The following is a 24,592-nucleotide window of genomic DNA, read 5'->3' as shown; positions in this document are numbered from 1 at the left end:
TGACTTGAATATTTCCTCCAGAAATAATTTCTTCATCATAATTATATGTTTGATGTCACAGGTGCTCAGTGTTTTATGAATGACAGACTTTTGTTCAATTAAGTGAAATTTGCTCTGAGACCAGGCTCAGATCTTGACTGACTGTCTTAACTCCGGACAAACTGTGTGTCTGTCTGTCACTTAATTTATTTTTCAAAAAAGGGAGAGTATCACCTAAGGGCTGAACTGTAAGTGCCCCCCCCCCTTCTCTCTCTCCCTCTCTCTCTCTCTCTCCCTCTCTCTCTCTCCCTCTCTCTTTCTCTCTCTCCCTCCCTCTCCTCAGGCAATAACAAATGTAAACAGTATATCCACCTAACAGGATCCAGGATGCACTGCCTCATTTGCATTGCACATCTTGAAAACATGCACCACCCTTTTTCTTTCTTTCTTTCTTTCTTTCTTTCTTTCATTCTTTCGTTCTTTCGTTCTTTCTCTCTGTCTTTCTGTCTTTCGTTCTTTCTTTCTTTCTTTTCCTCGAATAAACCACCTGTTAAATGGAAAACTCCTCATCACACGTGTTCACAGTGAAGCACATGAATGCCACTTTGTTAAATCATGAGAACCTGAGTATGTTCTTCGTTCATTTTTCAGTCTAAGTTCATCATCAGTTCCTGTGACATTTGTTTGGAAGTGTAAGTGTGTTTGGCCGACGTGCAGCGTTTCAAAGCATCACAGAGATCCCAGCAGCTAGAATATATTGAAATGAAGTTTAGACGTAAACTCCCGCAGCAGCAGAAAATACGTCTTATTTTTTTGCATGAAGCGCTTTCATTTCAGCACAGACCCTCTTTGTGCAGGTGTCATGCTCGCCGGCCTACACACTGCATTTGCTGTCACCAGCAGTGCAGCCTGAGTTCAGCTGTCATCAAGTGTTCAACTGGGCGAACCGAGTGACTGTTGCACCTCAGGAGACAAATATCCTTTTTACTGAACATGACAACAGCGTCACCCTCACACACGTCTTTGGCTTTTAAAGCTTCTTTCAGAGCTCAAAAAGCTTCTTATCTTCAGGTTTCACACTGTCTTCTGTCATCTTATTAGATTACTGGAAAAACTACCACTGTGAAAAATGTGAATGTTGTTTATAAAAACTAAATAAACAAAAGGGTTTCTTTTAAATCTGGAGTAAACATGAGTAATTCTCACTGAACCTGAGAAAATAATTTGAGTAAAATTAAAAGCCAAGTGAATCATATTGGTATTGATTTTGCTTCCAGTTCAGTTTGATCATGTAGAAGTTTGATGAGCAGTTTTTTATTAAAGCTTATGGAACCTGTGGCAGCTCTGAGGCCCAGTATCTATTTTGGATGATTCTGCACCTCGTGATTTACGTCCAAAGTTCATTGCCACTGCAGGAACTCGTGTCCCCTTCATGTAGTGAGGCAGAAAGTCTGCCTCTGTTGGAGGTTGCATCCCGTCGCAGATCTTCAATTTACTTTTTTAAATTTGGTTTTTATTATCTGTAATCACATTTTAGTTGCGTAACCCCAACCACACCTTAACCATAGTTTATTAGCTATAACCACAAGCCCTTTCCCCAACCTCATCCAGTATCAGTGTGGCTGCTCCTCTTGAGCCAGTTTATCAATAGCTGCAGCTGAACTGATGTGGACACTGGTTTTGTATTTATTGTTCTCACAGAAAAAACCTGGGACTTATCCACAAAAAGTCAAAAATGCAGAACAAGTGAACAGAGAAAGTCAAACTGGGAGAAACAGGTTGGTCTGGACCTGTAGAGAAGCAACTGTGATCTTTCTTTAACCCCAAAAAAGTCATTTTTAACCTGATCAATCTATAACCGTAACGTTTTTCACCCCCAGACTTTACTCCTGCAAAGACATCCACTTTGTTCACATCCTGTGATCAGCTCTCATATATCCTCCAGTCCGCTCTCTCCTGGACCAGAATCTGCAGACAATGTATTCATTTCTAAATAATCAATGTCAAATCCATTTGTCTCACAACTCAAGCAACAGGTGCCCACGTGTTCCTTTAAACTGTAGTGTAGGACTTTATACCTTTAGTGTTAGTTCATACCAGTTTCTCTTATGCAGTAAAGTAAGTGATGCCGATGGAAAAAACAGCATCATTACGCTGTGATTTGGTGAAAAGTGTCTGTATTTTTCCTTCCCATACTCACACAGTGTGTGTTACATCCTCCAAAACATCATTTTAAGTCTTTACATTTATGAAGAACATGACTGATTTCTGCACAACAATGTACGGAAAAGAAGCTAATCCCAGAAACTGAGGCTATCATGGCCGTTTGAGAGAGGAGATTATTTTATTGTGACATCGAGACTGTTATCAGCTGCTGGTATCTATTTTCTAAGAGTCTCGCATTTGGAAACTGGGTCAGCCGAGGGTTACAGATTACAACCGAGAGGTTACAAATGTAAGGGTCACACTTGAGTTTTTTTTCTTCCCCCTTTGTGGCTGAAATTGTTCCAGTCTAACTGCTGCATTGTTGCTCCCTGAAAAACCTCAAGCCACAGTGTGTTATCTGTGCTCAGACTAATCTGTTTTCCTTCATGAAGCCTGGATCGAATGGGACCACTATCCACTATCAGCGTGGTCACCTGATTGCTGCGAGGGGACGTATCAGAGTGACATTTTAGAGTCAGGCAGGTTAGTCATACCTGGAGCAGTCAAGTGTGTGTGTGTGAGTGTGCGTGCGTGCGTGCGTGTGTGTGTGTGTGTGTGTGTGTGTGTGTGTGTGCGTGCGTGGATGCATGTGCATGTGCAAAAGTGTGTGTGTGAGACTTTGTCTTTGTAGCTGTGGAGACCATATCAGGCGGGTGCTTGCCTATCTTATCAAGCCAACTGCTGTGAAGGGACTATTGTGTATGCAAGGTGACGAACTGCCTTAGATTCCCACTCACTATAAGCCAGTTACCATTTTTTTTAATATGTGTGTGTGTGTGTGTGTGTGTGTTGCCTTTTGAAGCCCATATATTGATCTCATATCATAAAAAGGAGAAAATAATCAGAAGAATTAGTTCCTACAGCAACAGGACCATTATGTGTTCTTTAGCATCCTGGGCTCATTGATCGAAACTGAAATTAGGCAAACATGTTTCGTGTGTGTGTGTGTGTGTGTGTGTGTTTGTGCATCGCTGCAGTCTATATGTTTGAAGCCTCAGGGCTTATGGTTGCTGGGCTTGACGTGACAGAGAAGAAAAGGCAGTGACACATACGTGACAAGTCTGACAACACAGGGTTAAGCAACTGTGAGCAGAGACCTGCAGACAGTCAGGTAGACCTGCAGACAGACAGTTAGACCTGCAGACAGGTAGACAGGAGGCCTGGCGACGGGACACGGAAGCAGGATGGCTGCAGGAACCAAGATCAATAAATGAACTTTTTTTATGTTCCTGCAGATGTAAAGGCAAAGAAGCATCAATGTGTCACTTGAGTTACTTCATGCGAACTCCACAGCATTTTTCAATCATCAGTTTTTTCATACGTATCAATGCTCCTTCTTGTTTTCTTGACATTATACCACAGTGATTCAGCAGGTTTCCATACTTCAGCTGCTGCTTAGTTCGGAAAACTTCTCTGACATGTAAAGGAATTGATAAATTCCATGTCTATAGTTTGTTAGGGATACACACAGAAGGATCTGATTGGTCGAGGCCGAGAAGACACAGTGAGGATTAAAGAGAAAAAATATTCTGCTGATACTTTCTCCCTGTTTTTGTTTTGTTGACTTGCTGATCGTTTTTCTAGTTCAGGGTCAGAGGCAGGTCAGTAGATTTTGGAGTGGTCCCGGTCTTGCTGTGGTGTGTGTGTGTGTGTGTGTGTGTGTGTGTGTGTGTGTGTGTGTGTGTGTGTGTGTGTTGGTTGTGTGTGTGTGTTGTGTGTGTGTGTTGTGTGTGTGTGTGTGTGTGTGTGTGTGATTTTGCCCCCCCGCCAGGGCTGATGGCCTGTGCAGAGGTCCGCTTTGAGGCTCTCAGTGTGATCCAGCCGTGTTTAGTCTACCAGTCCTACATGTCACACACCACAGTCATTTGGTCAGGAGCTGTTTCAACAAGGCACTGCTATTCCTGCAGCACCGCCTCACCAGCCGGGGATTGATTGAGCGGGACGAGCCGTCGAGGTCCTGCCAATAACACTGCGTGATCCAGAAACTTCCATCTTCGTGGTTTTAAGTAGAATCACTTGTTGCTGCAGATTTTGTTTCATTGACTGCTTTTTAAAACTGTTTGTGGACAGGTGAAAAGTAATTTGGTAAAATATTTCTAGCAAATGACTAATCCTTTTTTTTTTTTTTACTGTATTTTATTCCTATATAAAATCCTGACAGTCTTAATGATTTTTTGAAAATTCTTAGAAACAAACTGAGCCTGTGAAACAGATATAACCCGTCCCTTTGAAAAAAGACGGGATTTTAACTCTGAATGTCGAACATCTTTCAGTGTTTGATTTACTTTTTACTTTTTACTTGTATCCATGGTGACAACAAACACTTCCTGCATTAACACTGGTGGAAAAAGAAAAACAAATGCACCATTTCTTCCCACATTTTTTGCCTTTTTAATAAGAAAAATGAAACATGAATCATTTAAATCACATTTAAACCAACAACAACAAAAAACAATATATTATATCAGCACACTTTCAAGGTTTTGAAAAGGAACATAGCTTAAATAAAAGACATTTCTCTTTGAAACTATAATATAAGCTCCACAGAGGACGTCATGTGACCTGAAACTTCTGCGTCCTCTGCTGTTCATCAGAATAATCCTTCTAAACATTATTGATACATTGATCTCTTATCAGATCAGCAGTCATTTGAAGAAAAGGAGCGAGGGGTTATTTGACACCCTTTGACATTGATACACTGATCCCATTGAGCTGATGCATTGACAGTGTAGGGGGGGGGGTTCCTAAGTATTGTTGTAACACACACACTATCAGCCCACCTGACCAATGGGAGCTCCATAGTGCAAAGTACTGTATGTAAATCCTCCCATAGTGCATCTCTCCTCCCTTTCCACTGTTTTAGTCATTGACTGAACTCCCCTATGCACCGCAGCTGTCTGCCAGTCATGTTACAGTCTGTGGAAAAGCATTTAATTTTAATGCTCTTATATAGGTAACAACAGGAAATGATTTGGGGCCATGAAAAACAGAAACACAATATGCTTTTTTTCTTTTTAGTTTTTTTTTTTTTTTTTTTTTTTACCACAGTTACTTTGTCTCTTTCTTTCTGGCCTCAGAAGATTTTTCTTAATGTCTGTGTCCTCTGTGCTGCAGCGAGGACCAAATGCCTTCTTTTTTTTTTTTTTTAAACTTCATATCAAACAAAACTACAAATATATTTTTTTACAGACCTCATGAGCTACATTTACATTGACGGATGCCTGATCTGACAGAAATGACGGAACGTAATGTTGAAATGCTGTAACACACGCAATAAAGAAGAAATGTACTAAACTGTCTCCCGCTGCAGTAACACCTGCCTGAAGCAGTAACCTGAAACTCTCCGTCTTTGGTTTAAAAAAAAAAAAAAAAAACCTCACATTTGGGTTGTAACTGGTCGACAGAGCGCTATACAAGATATATTAAAATTTATTCCCTTCATAAATAAATGCAAATATCCTTTCCCCCCCAACATTAGCTCTATTTACATTTTGTACAAAGCCAATTTTGCCGGCAAAGACGGGATCTGACATCTGCACTGACTCACACACACAGACGAGTCAAACGTCTTCATCATCAGTTAATCATCCAGCTTCACTTTTCTGTCCTCCATGTAACCAACCCAGCCTCCATGCTCATCAGAGCTGGTAAAAGGAAAGAAAAACTGTCCTTTGGTCCCTCAAACATGGCGGCCATTTTAGATGTGAGTCTCTTCCAAGGCCGCTGGATGTGAGCCAGAGAGGGAGAGAGAGGAAGAAAGACGAAGATAAAGAGACCTTGGGTGTCCATTTTAGTAAAGGCAGAGAGGAAGAGAAGTCTCCATTTTGGCTCACCTTTACAGGCAGGTGTGTGTGTTTGTGTGTGTGTGTGTGTGGGTGGGTGTCCATATTAAGAGGCGTTGAGCACCGAGCGGCTGTACAGAGTTTGGTAATAAGCACCTGAGTCCATGGCGGCCGGCCCGGGGCTGTCGTAGATCTGCTTGGCTCCCACAGGAGAGCCACTGGCGTAGCTGTTGTAGGCCATCACCTGGTCCTGGTAGGACTTGAGGTCCATCTTCTGCTCGTTGGACATGAGGTTGGTGATGGAGAAGGGGTGGTTGAAGTTGTAGTGGGGGTCCAGGGACTTGAGGGCGTCGCTCTGTAGGTCCATGTGCTGCTGCATGGCGCCGGGCAGGAGGTGGGTGCTACCCACTAAAGACTGGGAGTGGAGGAGCTGGTTGGAGGAGGAGGTGGCGGAGAGGGACAAGGAGGATGGAGGGATGGAGGATGAGGTGGAGGAGGGGGGAGGCAGGGAGACGGGCGGGCTGTGGAGGTGTGAGGAGGACAGCTGAGGGCAGTCTAGTGGAACCAGGGAGTTTCGAGGAAGCGGCTGGTCATCCGAAGAGCCCGGGTGGGAGTTGTCTGAGTGGGCGGAGTCGGCTCCCTCTGATCCTCCCGTGGGGCTGCGATCCTCCACCAGGTGATCACTGTGGCCTCCTTTCCCTGAGCCCACCTCCTGGCTCTTGCCTCCTTTCTTTGCCATCTTGTCCTCGATCTTGAAGCGTTTCTGGCGCCGCAGGTAGCAGCCGTTCTCAAACATGTTGCCTGACTGTGGGTGCAGAGTCCAGTAAGAACCTTTACCGGGCTTGTCTGGTGAGCGAGCCACCTTCACAAAGCAGTCGTTGAAGGAGAGCGAGTGGCGGATGGAGTTTTGCCAGCGCTGCTGGTTCTCACGGTAGTAGGGGAACAGGTCCATGATCCACTGGTAGATCTCGTTCAGGGTGAGCATCTTGCTGCCGCTCTGCTGGATCGCCATGGTGATGAGGGAGATGTATGAGTACGGTGGCTTGGCGTGGGTCAGGGAGCGTCGGTAGGGCTTAGGGGGGATCTCCTTGGGCCCAGCCCGGCTCAGGGTCGCAGTGGAGGGGTATCCCAGTTGGCTCATGGACTGGCCCATGTTCTGGTAGTGGGACAAGGAGCCGAGGGCGCTGGGAGCAGCGGGGCCCAGCTGAGTGAGAGAGCTCGAGCTGAGGGACGAGGCCACCGGGGAGAGGGACATGTGGCCGGGCCCGGAGCCCATGGAGGCGAGTGGGGAACTGCTGAGGCTGGAGCTGGGGTACGCCATGTTCATACCTGCAGGGGAGGCGGTGGCTGGGTTCAGGTTGATGTAGCTGTTGATGGTGCCCATGGAGCCCATGGAGCCCAGACCAGAGTTCATAGTGCTGGGAGAGGAATACATCTGGAGAAAAAGAGGAACACAACAACATCTGGTTATTAACAAGCGAAAACACAGAGGAAATATCAGTGCACACACACACACATTATACATCAAAGATTACAGCTACTTTAGATAATAAAATATAATCAGTTGACACATTTAGTTTTTTACCTTTTGAAAACAAATACCATGAACAGCTCTGTTGTGATGATTTGGTTTTTAATTTTTCTCCGTTAAATGAATGCAGGGTGTGAGGGGAAAGCGGTCTGACTCTCCGTTTAAAAAAGTGACTCCTTATCAATGCACAATGAAGCTCTCAGTGCGCGCAGAGAGGACATGGATTTCACACAGCGATGTTAACCTGAAAATGCGTAAAAAGCGCGTCATGGTGCCTCTCAGTTCACACGGCCTCCTCCACCGCTCCGTGCAAAAAACAAGCTGCTCAGTATTTAGGCTAAAGTGGAGGAATTTATTTATTCTGGCTGACAAAGATGAATAATTCAATTTCAATTTCTTTTTTTTTCTTTTTTTCTCGTGAAATCTCAAAAAGTATTTAATATGCGAAATAAAAACTCCACGAGTTCAGAAGGCGTCTGGAGCCGCCGACTGATCCTTTGGTTAAATATTATCAGACCTTTTCTTCTCGGTAATTTCATCAGGTCGAGGTGAGGTGAGAACTGAAGCTGCTGATAGAATTAACTCTAATTCAATTAGTGAGAAAAAAAAAGAGGTCTTGTCACATTTACACCTGAATTGTCGCAACACTGGAGGAGACACAAAGGAGGAAGAAGAAGGCCGATTGATGAGCAAACATCTTTCACAAAAAAGTGTTTAATGCGCAGTTTATGGCCTGAATGTTTATAATTCAACTTGTATCACATTTATTAGTAATTAGATAAAACATTTAAAGTGGACGTCATTGTTTTAGTGGCTTCAGATGTTTGAAAAAGACTGTTACTGAAAATGTTTTGTTTTTCAATATTATTTATTTAGCCTAATATATTTATTTTTATTTTTACAGAAGAATTTATTAAGACTTTTTCTACTTTTGTTGCTGTTTTTCTCTTGTTACCAGAATGTCTCGACAGTTTCAAAGTGCGCTTTGATACTCAATATTACTCTGTCATACTTTAAAGTTATTTTAATTCTTATGGTACTCCACGATAGATAGTACATAGAAGCTCATGATTTTAATGTAAAGTTTTTCTTATATTTGATCATGTGATCAAATTACAGATTTTTTTTTTTTCGGTTCTTACTGAAAATGTGCACAAGTAAAAATCTGTCGTTACGTTCTCACTTGAATCCAAGAAGAAACTGAGACACGTCCCGCTGTTTACATCAGGAAGAAATAAGTGATTCACATATTGTTATTTTTATTTGTGAATGCGTCCTTACCTCACTGGCCTCGCTGTAGAAAGTATTCCACTCTGGTAGATCATGGGTTTCCATCTTCACAGAGCTCAACATCCCCAACTCAAACCTCTGGAGGAGAATTCTTGTCTATGACCGGAGTTTTTTTGGGGGGAAAAAAAATCAAAATAAATATAAAATCCTTCTCAAAATTTGAAGTTTTCGGGGAAAAATCCAAACATAAAATTGTTTCCGTTTGCCAAGAAGCAGGCAGAAAAGATCTCGAGCCAAAAATGTGTGAGGAAAACGAAGTCAAATAGTGAAGTGACGCTGCGCTCCTGGGAATAGTAGCTAAAGTCAATATTTCTTATTTGTCAGTCATCCATTGTTTCATAACCTTAATCTTGTTATGGCTCAGCAGATGTTGACTTCTTCTTCTTCTACTTCTGGCCCGTTTTCTTCTGTGCACCGGGGCCTCGGGAAGCAGGCAGAGGTGAAGCGCGCAAATACAGTAGAGAAACCTGGACGCCCTCCTATTATAAGGTGCCGACGGGTCCCGCCCCGATCCTGACATTTGAATACCGTGTTAGGATCCAGGAAGGGCCCTGCAAAAAGGCCGATGTGGCCCCCTGGCGTGCTGTATATTGGGCCGGCGGCTACACGCGGGGCCACCCGGACGAATGACTATCCCACAGTCTCTGTGTCTCAGAGCTGAGTGGGTTTATATTTAAGTTTCAGTGAAGTTCATAAGAGTGAGGTGTTATATGGTCAGAAGGTGATTATCAATCTGCAGCTATGAGACATATGTATTTCTTCTATAAATAAATGACAGAATTTGCCCATAATGCAGTCACGTGCTTCTTTTTAAACTTAAAACGACTGATTCAAATTCATTTTTTCTTAAATTATGTCTTATTTTTCTGCAGTTTTCAGAATTAAAAATCAACACAGGGGAGAAATGGGGTGGTTCTGACACTTGACATTTCTGTCTGTATATCGGAGATCTTTTGTTAAAAAATTTAATACAAACTAGTTACACGTGTCCGGTATTAAATGGTGTAGGCGCTATCTCTGCAACACAAACAAAAATGTCTGGTTTAGTCTCAAACACAAGAATGTTACAATTCACCTCATAGTCCTGGTTACTTCTAACATACACTGAGCTGAAATGTAACATGACATAAGGATTATGACAAAAAACTTTTTTATTCAACACTTGACTTTTGAACATAATTGGTGTGTGTGAGTGTGAGTGTGTGTGTATGTGTGTGTTAGTGTGAGAGAGAGAGAGACAACCATGTATGTTAGTAGTGATACGACATTTGAACATGATAAAACTGAACAAAATCTGCAAATGTTCACCAGCCTCAACAGCTGAACATGTATGTATGTTTGTGTGTGTGTGTGTGTGTGTGTGTGTGTGTGTGTGTGTGTGACTCCTGTATCCATGGATTATCTTACTTTACAGCTAACTGTTAAAACATTAGCACTGACAACTAGCATGAAAAATATCTATATAGACTCACAATAAACATGACATTAAGATTAAAGAGTTTAGCTACAAAGCAGCTAGTGCTATTACAAAAATACGTTTTAAGTTTAAAAAAACTCTTACTTCATTTTTTTTCCTTCTTAAGTGATCTGTTTCTGTCACAGAAACAGATCCCCCCCCCCCCCCTGCACTTGACAAAGTGAAATTATACTTGATCAGCAGAATATTTGATTTGATTTGCAAATAAATATTGGAGATTGAAGGAGTGGAATTAGGGTGGGGAGTCCGTTTTGTGACGTGTGTGTGTGTGTGTGTGTGTGTGTGTGTGTGTGTGTGTGTGTGTGTGTGTGTGTGTGTGTGTGTGTGTGTGTTGCGGGGCGTGAAGGTTGTTAATTCCCTCGGCTATCACTTCTCTGGGGCTGTGGACCTTCTAACACTTCCTCGGGGGGCTTAATTGTAATAACTGCCGAACTTAATTCAGATTCTTGGTTTTGATAGTCAAATATTTCCCGATAGTCATGAAAATAAACCCACGACCACCAGGAGAATATTTGACTATCAAAAGGAGAATATCAGATCATCAGAGATCCTAATCAGAAACGGCAAACCGCCTTTGAGACCCCACCACCACACTCGCGGACCTTCCCGGGGTCATTCAAAACGGACTTTAGTCATCTATGGGTGTTACACCGCTGTACCAAAACAATCTGGTGAATAAGATCAATATCAAAACGTACAGGACAAACAGACCAAGTATTTGCTCATGCGTAAATGCTGCGTAAACGAATGCTCTGAGCAGCCTATAGCTACAGAGCTATTATTCATCATCACTTGCACTGAAGCTCTACATGCTACAAAAAGATCAGCAATTTGATCAGTTGGATTTTGCTCAACTGGATCAACTCGTGCGCAGTCTGTGCGTAGATTCGGCTCGGTTAAATGCGTTGTCCTCCTCCCTTTTTCCCATGAGAACTTCTTGGATAGGCTACTTTTTTTTTTTTTTTTTTTTTTTTTTTTTTTTAAACCTCCAAAGAGGCATTCGCGGCCCGACGCCTTAGAGAAATACAATAAATAATGTAATCCTGGTGTAATGCATAGAGCCGGACTCTTGTGTTGTGGAATACACATCAGGCCTCGGTGCAGACGGAGGCCTGTGAATGTCAATGCCTAGGCCTAATGGCCAGTCAATGGAGATGTAATTGATGCGCAGGCGGGAGGTCGACGGGATTAGACGGTGAGAAAAGATTCCCGAGGAAATAAGAAATAACAGGAAGGAATATCAGCGCGCAGATGCAGCAGAGACAAGCAGGAACGTATGAGCGTTAAAGAACAGATTCAGTGTCGGGGAAACATTTTATGTCTGTGGAAGGTTCTTTGGGAAAAATGCCAACTTTGCAGATGTTAACATTTACGATGGCGTCCACCTGCTAGCTGTGTTGCCTTTACGGAAACTGCGTCTTCGGGATACTTGGCTTTATTTAGACGCCTATTTCTTCATATCCACAACCAAGTCAGTCATGGTGATATTGCAGCTGCAGCTCTGATACAATTTATTGGCTATATATCGCCAATCAGACTCACCATCACCTGTAAAGTCTCGGCGATTATCGCCTGTTTGCAAAAGGCTGTCAAGTCGATTAACACGTGGAGTGAGCTAACACCTCAGTGTCTGTAATGATGTAATTAAGCCTGAAAGAGATTAGCTCATTTCATCTGCACGGTGATGTAGTTGTAGATAAAAAAAAAAAAAAAAAAAGCTTGGTAAACTTTGACCTCGAGTCTGTGCTCATATTCAAAGACGTTGCATCTCCACAAAGGGGGAGGTCATTCGGTGCAGGCCTGTATGTGTATATGATTTTATCATCCTAGTTTCTAACACATGGGAATAAATAGATTCTTCGAGGTCTGCATCTCAGGTCATATCTGAACCTCTGCGACCTTCAGAAGGTTGTAGATCTTCAGATGAATGAAAGAGGACAGATGAAAAGATCCTTGTTGACATCTGAGATCAGTGTATTAGGCTGTTACTTTTCCACTAGTAACTTTACATATTCCAGCAATAATTTTGCAGCTTTAAGGTGCTGCTGGAAAATCTGATATCCTGAGGTTATACAGCGTCACATTCACGTTGGGTTGACGACAGAAACCCAGACTCAGCTGTTTTGGCTGGAGGTTTGTCCTGAGCTGGTTTCACTGCACGCTCAGTACAATAATCATTACACTGTCATCTCATGGAGGCTCCCCTAATATTAAAGCAAACACACCCTGCTTTATTTATCTGATTTTTTTTTTTAATTTTCCACACACACTTGTTTGAGGGATGCACTTCAGCCTTGGCTCTTAATACGCATCTTTGATTGGTGTAATGCTCCTTTAAGGTTCCTCTCTTTTATTTCCCCAACTCACATTTATCCATATCGTCTCTCTGCGGGCCGTTTTTCATGCCAATGGCTCTTCTATCGTCCATTAACACCTCTATAATTGGTTTAACAATGGCTGTGACGAGCTGACACTAATGTAGGAAACGACAGTCCGGACGCCCCCCGCCATCCTCTTCTTCTTCACAATAAAAATGAGCAGCTTCAGCAAGACTCATTTTACCCAAGTCTATTCCACTTAAAAAAAAACAAAAACCGAATAAAAACAGTATTATGGAGTTGGTTTGAGGCTGGTTAGTTTCACATTTGAAAAGCTAAAGTCGATTGATCTGTGTGTGTGTGTGTGTGTGTGTGTGTGTGTTTGGGAGGGAGGGTTATAATTATATTTAAGCTCTTTAAGTTCCATCTGTTTAAATGTCATTATAAGGGCTTCCACGGCTTGTTGGCTCCACAGGTCATAATATCCTTCATCTGATAAAAGATGATACATTTATGAACTTGCCCAGCAGCATCTGCGCCTTCACACACACTGAGGTTAAGTGTGTAAGAGCGCCATCATGTGGCCACTACAAAACAAGCCCCTGTATCATCTGCATTTGTCTGTTATGGAGGGTTTGCTTGGTTCTTGTTTATTTTCTGTTAGCCAAGGTAAAACTAAATGAACAGGCCTCATAATTCTTGAGTTAACTAAATTCTGCTGGATCATAATCTAGACATGAAGGTTAACCTCACACATGAACTCATTTTCAGTTGTGCATGAATGCTCCTGTTCTGTGTTCTTATGGTGGTTTTCAGAGCACGGAGGCTGCTAAAAAGAAGAAATCTACAAAATTAGTGTTTAAGCATAAAGATTCTTTTAATTGCAAGCTTAAGTACCTGTACATGATGAATTCAGTTAAATCTGACTGACACACTGAGGACAAACACATTTTGATTTGATTAGAAACAAAGTGTGTGATATATTGTTATAAATATAACCTCCTGTATTTATATGTAAATAATCAACTAAGTATTTGTAGTATATTTAAATCAATTAATACAATAGATAATTTAGTTAAGATATCTTTAAGGTGAATGACTGGCTCAGTGTTAAATGTTATCTTGTCCTCAGCTGTAGGGAGAAGCTGCATTATAGTCATGATTTTACAAATGCTGAGGTCATGAGTCCAAATTCCCAAGACACAACCCGACACCCCTGAAAAATATCTGACTTTCTCTACGTCATGGTCTAAATGTGGCGTTAAAGCCAGGAATATAATTCTGGTGGAGAAATATGCTTTTATTTTTGGTGTCAAATTTAAAAGTATTGACTCTCAACACACCTGCATCAGTCATATAGAACCACCATGTGAATTTATGTTTAATTGTAGGATGCAGCGTCAATGTGTTCTCAGTCGTAGTGAGAAACCCGCTGTCGCTGTAGCAGTGATGCTGACTGGTGTGCTGGTATCCTGAGTAATAATACAGGTAATAGTACACGATTACAAAATCAGCCCTTCTCTTATGTTAGGAATCAACTGAGCTGGTTGAGAGAGAAGATAATTTTAGCTGGCAAACATTAAGCAACATTCAGTCATAAAAAGTTTATGAGGGGACCTAATTAGTTATATCTGATGAGATTTTCCTCATAAACAAGATATGTAAGGTGATTAAATCTCATTGATAAAAGTCAAGAAACAGAGAAACAAGTACAAGTTTCCATCCCATTTATTCCTGGTTTCTATTTTGTACATGAAGCTGCAATAAAACCAACAGATCTAAACAGAACACATAAATGAAAAGAAACTCAACATAGAGAGAGAGGCGAGGAGAGACCATATCCAAACAATGAATGGCCTACCCACTTTACAAAGGCTTCAGATTAAAGCAAAAGACGTCTGATGGCGATTGAAGGGAAACAGATTCAGGTTAATCATTGACTAGACAATAAAAAAGCCATTGCACTCCTACTTCCCCTGAGGTTCCCAGACACACAAACAGGCGGTAAACATTTTAAAAAAGGCACTTAACAAGGGATTGCATGATGTATCAGTGCATATTAAACTTAAATTCCACTTCTTCAAAGACATTTCTCTACAACAGACCTGATCTGTGGGATATTCTCTCAATATAGAAGGCCTATATAAGCATCTGCTGAATACAATAGACTTTTATATGTAAAATCCCATGAGTACAGTAGACCACATGGGCCTGTAAACTGTAACGGCTTGATGAAGGAAACAGGTTAACACCTGGCCAAGAAATATAGCAATATATTTATTTTTCCATAAAACATTTACATCCAGAAACATCAGTTTGGGCATAAAATGACCTTTGGTTTGTCTGTGCTTCTGTACTGACAAGTACATACTGCACATAAAGAGAGAATCCACCAAAAACTAATCACTTTCAACATGTGAGTGTGTAACTGCTGGATTGTTCAATTTAGGAACATTTGATCCCTTAACATGTTTATCAAACTAAGTCTGAAAAAGGTGACAAACAGGTGTGCATGGTCATCCACATTGGTTCCATTGACTATGAATGGAAAGCAAGCTCAAAAGACTTGTGTGGTTGTTTGTTTAAATCAAAATAAGATTCATTTCATTGTAACTCTGATCACTTCAAAACCGAAAATGTACTTTTTAAAACTGATTCCATAGAAAAAGATGTCTTGTTTCTAGTTTTCGGAGAAACTCATTCATGAATGATATCGAACCTTTCAGGATCACAGATGAATCATTATGCTTTTAGGTGGGTTCTCACTTTAAAAAACAAAAGGTTTAAGAAATTATATGCAATCATTTTTAATTACATATTCCAAACTGTTGCATATACTATGACTAAGGATTGCACATACATACTATCATAGGTCTATACAGTATATAACATTTAACATTCTAGTATAAAATATAGTCCTAGGTCTATCAATAGATATCTTTTCATATACATTCGGGGTAAAGCGTAGGCTGGGCTGGATCTTATATGAAAGCGACATTTAAATACAGTCATACACAGAGTCTCTGTGGCTGGTTGATGCTCTGACAGATGACTCGTTTTTACACAGCAAACATTCTTCTTTCAGCTTCGCTTAAAGCTGACGAAAAACAAATGCACAGACGTACAGAGAAATGTCACTGCCGGCACTCTGTCCACATCTCACATCGGTTTGCATGTTTAGGTGTTTTAGTGGAGAGTTTTTCTACTTGTTTGAAAATAAACTTCAAAATCTGATTGTGCACCAGGACACAGACTCAGTCATAAAACAATAAAAGACAATAAATCTGTATTTAGAATTTAAGGTACACTTTGTCATCATAACTGTCAATTTTATGTCAGTTGTTATTGTAGTTGTATTTGTAGAAGCACAAATATTTAATTTATACCCAGCATTGGCAGAGAAAATGGAATTTTGTCTGAGACACATAATTTCCAACTTGTTTCGGCTCAGAACAGCCTGTATTTTACAGCGAACAGTCTGAGATCTGACCACCTGCTGCATGCTGGCAGTCACCAGTTTGTTCATCAACAAGGAAAAAGATACATAACAACCGTGGCTACTGCATTTCAATGTTTGTGTTGGAACTGTGGAAGCAAGCTTTTGTGCTTTCCCGTGCAAACAAAATATTCAGTGTACCATTACAATAAACACTGCACCATGGCTAATTTCTGTGAGTTTGAGAGGTCATTAAAACAGTAAACGTCCCTCTGTTAGGTTACCTAACAACCTACCATCAGCAGTTATGCCCTCTACATAGCAAATAAAACCAATGCCAATAGTAGATTAATACACTACTGGCCAAACTCTCGTAGTCCTGTTGGCTATGGTTGTGTCTTAAAGTGCATCTTGAATTTTTTATGCAATGGCAGCATCTTCCAAATGATTCTAATAGTGTGAGATTTTGTTTGTGGAAAAGTTGTTGAAAACTGGTGTTGTCTTATGTGTTGCTTCAGCCCATATATTTCCAGCTGCTAACAGGGGCTAGGTGCCAGTGACATTGTGGGCTTGGTCAGTTGTGTCAACAATTACTACTAACTTTACAGAAGTAGCCACTGTTCAGCTGTTGATTAGTTCTGAACATCTGGTTCCAACAGTCCATCATGATGGCCAGTTTAATTTAAACACTTGATTATGACTCTAAAGTTGTGGTTTTATTTTACTAAGATCTCTGCTGTTTGCTGAAGTGAACATAGATGAGGGTAAGCTCGCAATGCAATGGATGCACTGGGTAATTTAAAATGATTCATGAAATTTTATTTCACATTCTCTGTACATCAGAGCTGTAGAATTTGATAAAAATGAATGACCATTTCTAAAGACAGGCTTTGCAACTTCAGTCAGACAGGTCTGATAATGTTGATAAAACTGGGTGGTATGAGTAGGTGGAGTTAAGACCTGTGTAATGGAGGTTTTCTGTACTGTGGGTCGCTGTGTTGCCTCTCCTCTGGATCTCTCAACAGTCCAGTGCAGACATCTCCTTTTGGTTTGTGATACGACTCTGGGGTGACGAAAAGCAAACACAAATAAACAGCATTTAATGGGACAGAAACACAGTGACAACACTATCCTGTAAAATACTGAGTGCTTCTTATTGAGAAGATGCTGTCATACAACATCTTTGCTGCCTGATAGATCATTTTGTATCTCCCTCCTGCTCTAAATTTCAACCATCTACTTAATATTTATTAATATGATTTGTTATTCCAATAACTGCAACAGCCTGCATGATGAATCTGGAGAATTGCAGCACAAAAATACAGATAAAAATATTGATAAAATAATAATGGGAATACTTATTCAATTTAAATTAATAATGTATGTATTTAACAGTGAAGTATTAACAAACATCCAAATTCAGAACCCAGAGCTGCTTTTATAATGCTGCCAAACTTCAGACAATGGTTGGTCAGCTGTCTGTGGGACCTGCCTGTTGCTGTGTTGGGACTTGGTTTCCATGGAAATCACCATCACGTCTCTCTCTCTTTCTTGACAGTGATGTCTCCATTCCCAGATCCGGCTCCGCTGGCAGTTCCGCTTCCGGCACCAGATGCAGATGCAGCTGCAGCTCCAGGCCCTGACCCAGCTCCAGATGCAGCAGCTGATGCAGCTCCTGCTCCAGCAGTGCCCAGTATGGTGGAGACCTCTCCCTGCATGAAGGCCCAAGGGGGACTGTTGGGAGAGTTATCCAACGGACACCGCTCTCCGCTGGGGCAGTACACTTCCCCGTCTCCCCGCCGGCTCTGGATGTACACTCTGGTGCAGGGGAAGCAGAACCTACATTTGGTGGAGGTAGAAAAGACAGGTTATTACAACTTTCTGTGAGGCATAAAGTGATACCAACAAATGATAGTTATTCCAGTATAAATCAATTATTTGTTGAAGTAACTACATGCTGATTTAGTCTATAAAATGTAAAAAATCATCAACAAATGACCAGAGCCTGACATGCAGGCTTAAACTGCTTACATGGAATCACTAAAAGCTTAAAAAACAAAGCATTTATTCATGGAAACATGAATCCACACAAACCTATGCCCTGGCACTGATGGGCACTGAACAAAGTGTGTGTCTTCCAGCCTCTCGTGACACAAGGTGCAGGACAGAGGGTTTCCGGTTGAATGGGTGTTGCTGGTGGATGCTGAACCCAACTCAGAGGCACCACTGTGGGGTAATGCTGCAGCTGTGGTGGCCGCCTCTGCTGAGGTACTGGAGCCCAGGGGCTCCCCTCCGGACCTTGCAGCAAGGGGACGTGGCTGCCTGGCTGGAGATGAGGCAGGCTTGGGGCTCGTTTGGCTCACACCTCCCGCCATGGAGGAGGACGAAGAAGGGAGGCCTGTACTTTTGCTGGCGCTGCTGCCAGCCACAGCTGTGTGGACCTGCGTCTGTGTCTTGGGCTGGTTCTGGGACGAACTGAGCTCTCGCTCCAGCTCTGGAGTGATAAATGGGGCTATCCCCATACCTATTCCCAGCTGTCTGCGGCTCATCTCGGCCAGCACCGGGGCTGGGAAGATCATAGGGCTGCTCATGGGGGCTGTCCTGGCGGTCAGGCCCGCTGGCATGCCCGCAAGTAGCCCATGGGGAATCCCTGCGATACTTTGAGTTACTAGACTGGGTGGGATGGCAGCTCCAAGCATGGGTCTCCGGCTGCCGCTGGGGCTCTGACGGTTCACCTCTTGAGGCGGCTGCCCGTCACGGTGCAGCCCGTTTGGCGGCACACGAACAGCTGACCCGGTGCTTTCTCCTCTTCCTCCTCTGTCGAAGCGGTCGACGTGGGGCCTGCCTCCGTCAGCCGCTGCCTCTCCTCTGCCAGATGTGCCATGTTTATTGGGCGAGGGACCAGGTGACCTGACGTTACCGTCCTGCATCCCGTGAGTTCGTTTCAGCTGTCGGGCGCTCGCTATCAGGAATTCAATCTGATTAGCTCCCTCGTAGTTTACACAGCCACGGCAAACCACCTCGCTGAAGTCCCATACCACAGTCCAGGGCATCTTAGGCAGATCGCACAGGTAGCACCACTGGCGCCTGGAGGAGGAGGGGGACGACATGGCTGGCCAGGTAGCTAACCTGAGCGGGTTCAACGAGCCAGCTAGCTTACTAACGTGCTAGCACACGTTAGCTGTTTTAACCTATTTCGCTTTGACAGGTGCACGCCCTCTATTTGCTAACGACTTGCTACGTTAACAGGCCTCACGCCGTTTCAGAACAATGTTACACATTCTACAGATATAAAATTAGCTCAAACCTCTGGCTTGTTTTCGCTCCTTTTCTCATATGTTTGTTTTGTTTACCCACTTCGGCCTGCTCTTCGCTGCTGTCAACTGCTTCTCCAACGGACGCTGGAACATTACGTAACCATACGAGGGGCATTATGGGTGTTTGAGTTTCCTTACCTGTTTTTGTCAACGCAAACACACTAATCGAGCTTGGGCGTAGAACTACAACCAAACTGACACGGAAGTGAAATAATTAAAGGTCAAAGTTCATTTTGTGTCAACACATGTGCGTCCCCCATAGCCATGCGTTTCGAGGTAGAAAACTTTTAATTTCAGTGCTTTCATGTTAATTTAAAACATAAAAATGCCAAGAGACATATCATCTTCATCGAGCGAGGATGAAGCGGACAGTCCAGTTACAAAACCACCGGTAAAGCAAAAAGAACCGGGTAAGTTCACCCTCATTGATTCCACGAAGTTAGTGTTGGCTGGCTGATATGCTTATTTCAGTGAGACTCAGTTTCACTGAGAAATACAATGCGGTAAAACAATACACAGTGCAGTAGGCTGTGGCTGACTGAGCAACATTTGTTAAGGTCAATGGCTTTTATTTACATAAATAATTATTATCATGTGTTATTAGTCTAGATTAGTTTAAGCAAAAATTGTAACCAGTCTAGTTCTGGCTAAAAACGATGTTGTGCTTAGCTGTTTTTCATCCACTGTTCAAACTAAGGATAGACAACATAAAAATCTTACCTGTCATTAGTGTTTCTTACAATAACTATTTGGCACCACTTCACTGAGGAACCACACAAACAAGGTTGTATTGATACTGAAAGTTAAACCAATAAAGAGTGAGCACACACACAACTTTTATTCAGATTTAATCCTTTGGCCTGTTCTGTGTAATTCTACTGCTCAATGTTATTTTACTGATGAACGTGTGCTGTTTGGATCCACAGATAAGAGGACCACTAGGTACCAGTGTCCTGCTGACTTTGTGTCTTTCTGCCATAAGCCATGCAGCAGCACTCTAACAGAGAGTCTGAAGAACAACAAGAATGAGTTATGGCTCATTAAAGCTCCTGCCAGCTTTAATCCGGAATGGTGGGTGCAGTCCTCACTCCGTCATCTGTCTCCTTGTCTCTGTCTCTAATGTGCAGCCAAACTTTCACACGTCATTTCAGCAACAACAGTAAAAACCAGTAGACTGGTTTTAATGGTATGCACACACGCACGCATGTACGCACATATGCAAGCACACACACGCACACACACACAATGTCTGAACACTTGCATTCAAGTGGTCAGACCCCTTCAATTTTAAAAAAAAAAATTCTGCAGCCTTATGCTAGAATTTATATATAAAAAGTCTGGAAGTTTGACACAGGATCTCTGGAGCTCAGCCAGAGTGACAAATCGGTTACCTCTCTTATCACGGCCCTTCTTCCCCAATTATTCATGTTTGATCAGGCAGCCAACTCTAGGAAGGGTCCTGGTTTTTCCACACTTCCTCCATTTAAAATTGACGGAGGCCACTGGGCTCTTGGCAACTTTCAATGCAGCAGAATTTTCTTTTCCCTCGAATCTGTGCCTCAACATAGTCCTGTCCTCTTTGTGGCTTGGTTTTTGTGCTGATATACATTGTCAGCAGTGAGACCTTATATAGACAGGTGTGTGCCTTTCCAAATCAGGTCCAATCAGCTGAATTTACTGCAGGTAGAAACATCTCAAAGATGATCAAGAGAAATGGGAGACATCTGAAGCTACATGTCAAGTGTTAGGGCAAAGTGTCTGAAAACTTCTGTCAATGTGATATTTCAGCTTTTCTTCATTGATAATTTTGCAGAAATTTCTAAAATTCTGTTTTCATTTTGTCATTATGGGGTACTGAGTGTAGATGGGTGAGAGTAGCATCAGGCTGCAACATAACAAAATGGGAAAAACTGAAGGGCTCTGAACTCCTTCTTAATGCACCGCATATGTATGAATGTGTGTGTCTGTGTGTGAGTCAAAGCAGGGGAGTGTGTCATTTCTTCTTTCTTTATTTACATACTTTAAACAATCTCTGCAGTGATTGTGTGTGGCAACATAAGAGGTAAGACAGACTCAACATGAAGTAACTGACAGTTTGTGTCGGTTGCGTCCAGCAGGTGGAGCTGGAGATGGGCTTCATGCTGAGGCTTCAGAAAGTTTTCCCTAAATTCAACAGCAGTCTGAGAAAATGATGTAGTTGGTGTAGAGTTGAATAAACTTTTCCCACTTGGATTGAATGGTACCTAACGTTGCCTCTACTCCCTCCATCCAGTTTCAGTGGCATCAAGGTGCCGCTCTCCGGTCTCCAGACCCTGAAGGTTCCCACTGCTGCAGGCGGAGCCAAGTCTGGGAGTGGCCAGCAGATCTACAGCATCCTGGCATCCTCCCACAGTCCCTCAGAGCTCCGCTTGCTCACCAGTGACGAACAGTCATCAGGTGGTGTCGTTTTTGGTCCTACGTTCTCAGGCCTGCTAAATGTGTGTGAGAACTATGGAGGCAGCAGTGCGACCTATGCCCCTCAGGTGATCCCCGCTGCTCCAGCACCCGCCATACCACCGGGGCTGAAACAGCGATTCCACCCCTTCGGCTGTAAGACCCCCACGCTGACCTGTGTGGCCGAGAATGAGGTGGACGGAGCCGCCTTCGGGCCCTCATCTACAACCCTCTGCCCTCTGGTAGTCAAAAGATTCATAGAAGAAACAGGGCATGAGGAAGAGGACGAGGAAGGGAGGAAACAGAAGAAGAAGAAAAAGAAAGAAAAGCGCATAAAGACAGAGCGAGAGGAGGTGGTGAGCGTGAAAGAGGAACCTGCAGCTGACATTCAGGACGAAGTGATGATGGAACTGCCCCTCCAAGAGGAAGATGTTTCAGAGGAGAAGAGGAAGAAGAAGAAGAAAAAGAAGGACAGGGAGCGAGAGGAGGTGGAGGAGGGACTGGAGCCCAGTGTGAGAGTGAAGGTGGAAGACGCAACAGTGAAATGTGAACCAATAGACACTTCATATGGTGATGTAGTGGAAGGCTCGGGAAAGAAGAAGAAAAAGAAGAAGAAAAGCAAAACTGATGAGGACTAGTCTGTTTTTTTCTGTGTTCAGTTTTCTTTATTTGTTTAAGTTTTGACTTTATGAACTCACCTGGGAGCCAATTTACTACTAATCCACTCCGTTGTATTGATAGATCGCATAATGCAAGACCTGTTTTGGCAGGATGTTGTATTTTGAAAAAAAGAGCACATCCTGAATCGATTGAACAGTGACACAAATTATAAAGTGGGTTCATCCCAGCGTCTTTAAGGCCAATGTTCCTTTCACTCTGAGCTTAGAAAGTGACAGTTTTATACACAGACCGTGTGCGGCCGCAGGCAACTATGAGCACATGGGTAATAAGAGTGTACATGGTGGGAGTTTCTGCTCTTTATGCCAGTGTCTGTCAGGCTGTGGTAGATTTTATGGGATTATGCTCAAACTGTGTTGCTGTGTCTGTGTACATATTTACAAAACTGGGCTGGTAACGTCACTGGTTTGGCAGCAGGTTCAGAAAACCAGAGCTGATATAAAGACAGAATAATGGTTCAGTGTCACGTAAGGTTGTTGGTTTTTTTTTTTTTTAAAAATGAGCTGAGTCATAGAAATTATGTGAGTGCAAGAAAACACATGTTAGAAAATAAACCCCAAAAGTGATAAATGAAATAAAAAATGAAAAAAACGTGGTGTTTTTGTCCTGCAGTCGCCTCTTGCAAGTGTTTGAGTACAGCACATTTTCCTCTCGTGCCTTGTAAGCACAGTGACTTCATCCAGAAGGAATGAAACTTGAACCCGTGTTGTAACTCAGACTGTGGCTTTTATATTGTGCAACAACAAGAAAGTGCCCAATTTACAGATCAGTAGTTTTCTAATTATCTGAAAAGAAATGTTTTCTGGAGGAGTTGTTTCATCAGGAAAGGCAAACGTTTGTCTCAGATAAACTACAGTCTGTTCTATACTAAAACATGCACGTTTGCAAAATTATTTTACGAATGAACAGCAATGAGAGTTGTATGTTTCACAGTGCAATGTCCTTGTGCTACTGCATGTCTCAAAAAGTAAATTGAAATCAAATTCATGAAAGGCTCAGATTTGTGTTGGCACAAAAGTGTCCTTCAGGTAAATCTGTCATATTGTTCACTTCTGATGCGATGAAGGTTTTTCCTTGAACAGTTATAGAAAGGGTTTAAGAAAATCTGATGAAATGAAACTTTGCTTTCTTTGCACATTAAAATCAGTGAGGTATTTTGGCCTTCAATTAAATAGGTCCATTGCAACGCATCATGATGATCTTTATGGTCTCTTCAATGGTTTTTGGCCTCGACCGTGACTCAAGCTGCAGGAAACCCTTCATGGCTATAATCTGTTGGCATGCTACAAGTCATATTTAAAGAAAACTGCATGTCTGCACAAAATATTGGCATGAGAAACCTATATTGGTGGATCCCAAGTCTATAAATCTGCATTTCCACCGCCAGCAGAAATTCCATTCAATTAGCTGCAACAGAGAAATAAGATGCTCTGACAGGGAGATGGCGCCACAGTCCAGCCTGTTTCCTGCGTGGAGCAGCAGCCTGCAGCCTCTGAACAACCCCCAAGCTTATTATTTACATGCTACCATGTCTTTTCACTAATGTAACACAGATCTTCTGTTGCCGTCCAAACGCACAAAGAAAGGATTTAAAATTTTTTCTATTTTCCGGCGGCAGCGAATCATCAGATCTCAGTGACACCCAGGTGAAAAATCTCCGTCCAGTCTCTGCGTCGTCCCCTCCTCCCTCCCCTCACTGCTCCCCTCTCCCTGCTCTGCACCGGAGTATGGTCCTGTTTCTTAATGAGCTCAGGCACCTCTGGTGCTATCACACTCTCACCATCTGTAATAACCCTCTGCACATGCTGCAAGGCTTTATTGATCCAGACTCACTTGTGCATTCGCAATTTTTTTTACAAGCTTTATTCCCTCCAAGGGGTCAACTGGACCCAAAATGATTAAAACCATGTTAGAGTTTAAAAAAATTCAACCTTAACATACCAAAGAGAATTTTTAAAATAGTTTTCTACTCACTGAATAGGACCTGGCTTACCATCATGATGTGTAGTTTTTTGGTTTAGCAGGCAGCCATTAAAGCCGCAGATGTCAGATGTTGGATCAAGCGTTTCCAAGTGAGTCACATCTAATGCCAGATTTCTGTGTATCCTCACAGGTATGTTGAATGTGTGTGAGCGTCTGCGCTTCA

The 24,592-nt window shown here is 42.5% G+C and overlaps 3 protein-coding genes across 3 annotated transcripts; 1 reads left to right on the top strand and 2 right to left on the bottom strand.

The window, feature by feature from the left end:
* Positions 1 to 5,232: 5,232 nt before the first annotated feature.
* On the bottom strand, positions 5,233 to 9,221 carry LOC111216898 (forkhead box protein A2-like). Its single transcript, XM_022738546.1, has 2 exons — positions 8,779 to 9,221; positions 5,233 to 7,401 (listed from the first exon to the last, which is right to left on the bottom strand). The coding sequence occupies exons 1-2, from the start codon at positions 8,848 to 8,850 to the stop codon at positions 6,073 to 6,075; spliced, it is 1,401 nt and encodes a 466-aa protein (XP_022594267.1). The 5' UTR covers positions 8,851 to 9,221; the 3' UTR covers positions 5,233 to 6,072.
* Positions 9,222 to 14,292: 5,071 nt separating this feature from the next.
* LOC111216881 (interferon regulatory factor 2-binding protein 1-like) lies at positions 14,293 to 19,152 on the bottom strand. The gene is made up of 3 exons (XM_022738523.1): positions 18,113 to 19,152; positions 17,511 to 17,857; positions 14,293 to 17,081 (listed from the first exon to the last, which is right to left on the bottom strand). The coding sequence occupies exons 1-2, from the start codon at positions 19,126 to 19,128 to the stop codon at positions 17,551 to 17,553; spliced, it is 1,323 nt and encodes a 440-aa protein (XP_022594244.1). The 5' UTR covers positions 19,129 to 19,152; the 3' UTR covers positions 14,293 to 17,081; positions 17,511 to 17,550.
* Positions 19,153 to 19,647: 495 nt separating this feature from the next.
* LOC111216882 (DNA-directed RNA polymerase I subunit RPA34-like) lies at positions 19,648 to 22,998 on the top strand. Its single transcript, XM_022738525.1, has 3 exons — positions 19,648 to 19,745; positions 20,262 to 20,406; positions 21,608 to 22,998. Exons 1-3 carry the CDS (start codon positions 19,661 to 19,663, stop codon positions 22,404 to 22,406), a joined length of 1,029 nt encoding a protein of 342 aa, XP_022594246.1. The 5' UTR covers positions 19,648 to 19,660; the 3' UTR covers positions 22,407 to 22,998.
* The last annotated feature ends 1,594 nt before the right edge of the window (positions 22,999 to 24,592 follow it).

Source organism: Seriola dumerili, unplaced genomic scaffold (genome assembly GCF_002260705.1).
Source record: "Seriola dumerili isolate Sdu_G_001 unplaced genomic scaffold, Sdu_1.0 BDQW01000036.1, whole genome shotgun sequence".
Lineage (NCBI taxonomy): Eukaryota > Metazoa > Chordata > Actinopteri > Carangiformes > Carangidae > Seriola > Seriola dumerili.
Note: the sequence above shows the minus strand (reverse complement) of the source record. Positions and strands in the feature narration are given on the sequence as shown.

What these genes read in the sequence shown, in the direction of transcription:
- LOC111216898 (XM_022738546.1), bottom strand. Translation starts at nt 8,850, where the DNA reads ATGTTGAGCTCTGTGAAGATGGAAACCCATGATCTACCAGAGTGGAAT. An exon ending in TCTACAGCGAGGCCAGTGAG is followed by an intron (nt 7,402 to 8,778) that starts GTAAGGACGCAT and finishes CTTTTTCTCCAG; the next exon opens with ATGTATTCCTCTCCCAGCAC.
- LOC111216881 (XM_022738523.1), bottom strand. Translation starts at nt 19,128, where the DNA reads ATGTCGTCCCCCTCCTCCTCCAGGCGCCAGTGGTGCTACCTGTGCGAT. An exon ending in CCATCAGTGCCAGGGCATAG is followed by an intron (nt 17,858 to 18,112) that starts GTTTGTGTGGAT and finishes CACCAAATGTAG; the next exon opens with GTTCTGCTTCCCCTGCACCA.
- LOC111216882 (XM_022738525.1), top strand. Translation starts at nt 19,661, where the DNA reads ATGCCAAGAGACATATCATCTTCATCGAGCGAGGATGAAGCGGACAGT. An exon ending in GGTAAAGCAAAAAGAACCGG is followed by an intron (nt 19,746 to 20,261) that starts GTAAGTTCACCC and finishes TTGGATCCACAG; the next exon opens with ATAAGAGGACCACTAGGTAC. An exon ending in GCCAGCTTTAATCCGGAATG is followed by an intron (nt 20,407 to 21,607) that starts GTGGGTGCAGTC and finishes CCCTCCATCCAG; the next exon opens with TTTCAGTGGCATCAAGGTGC.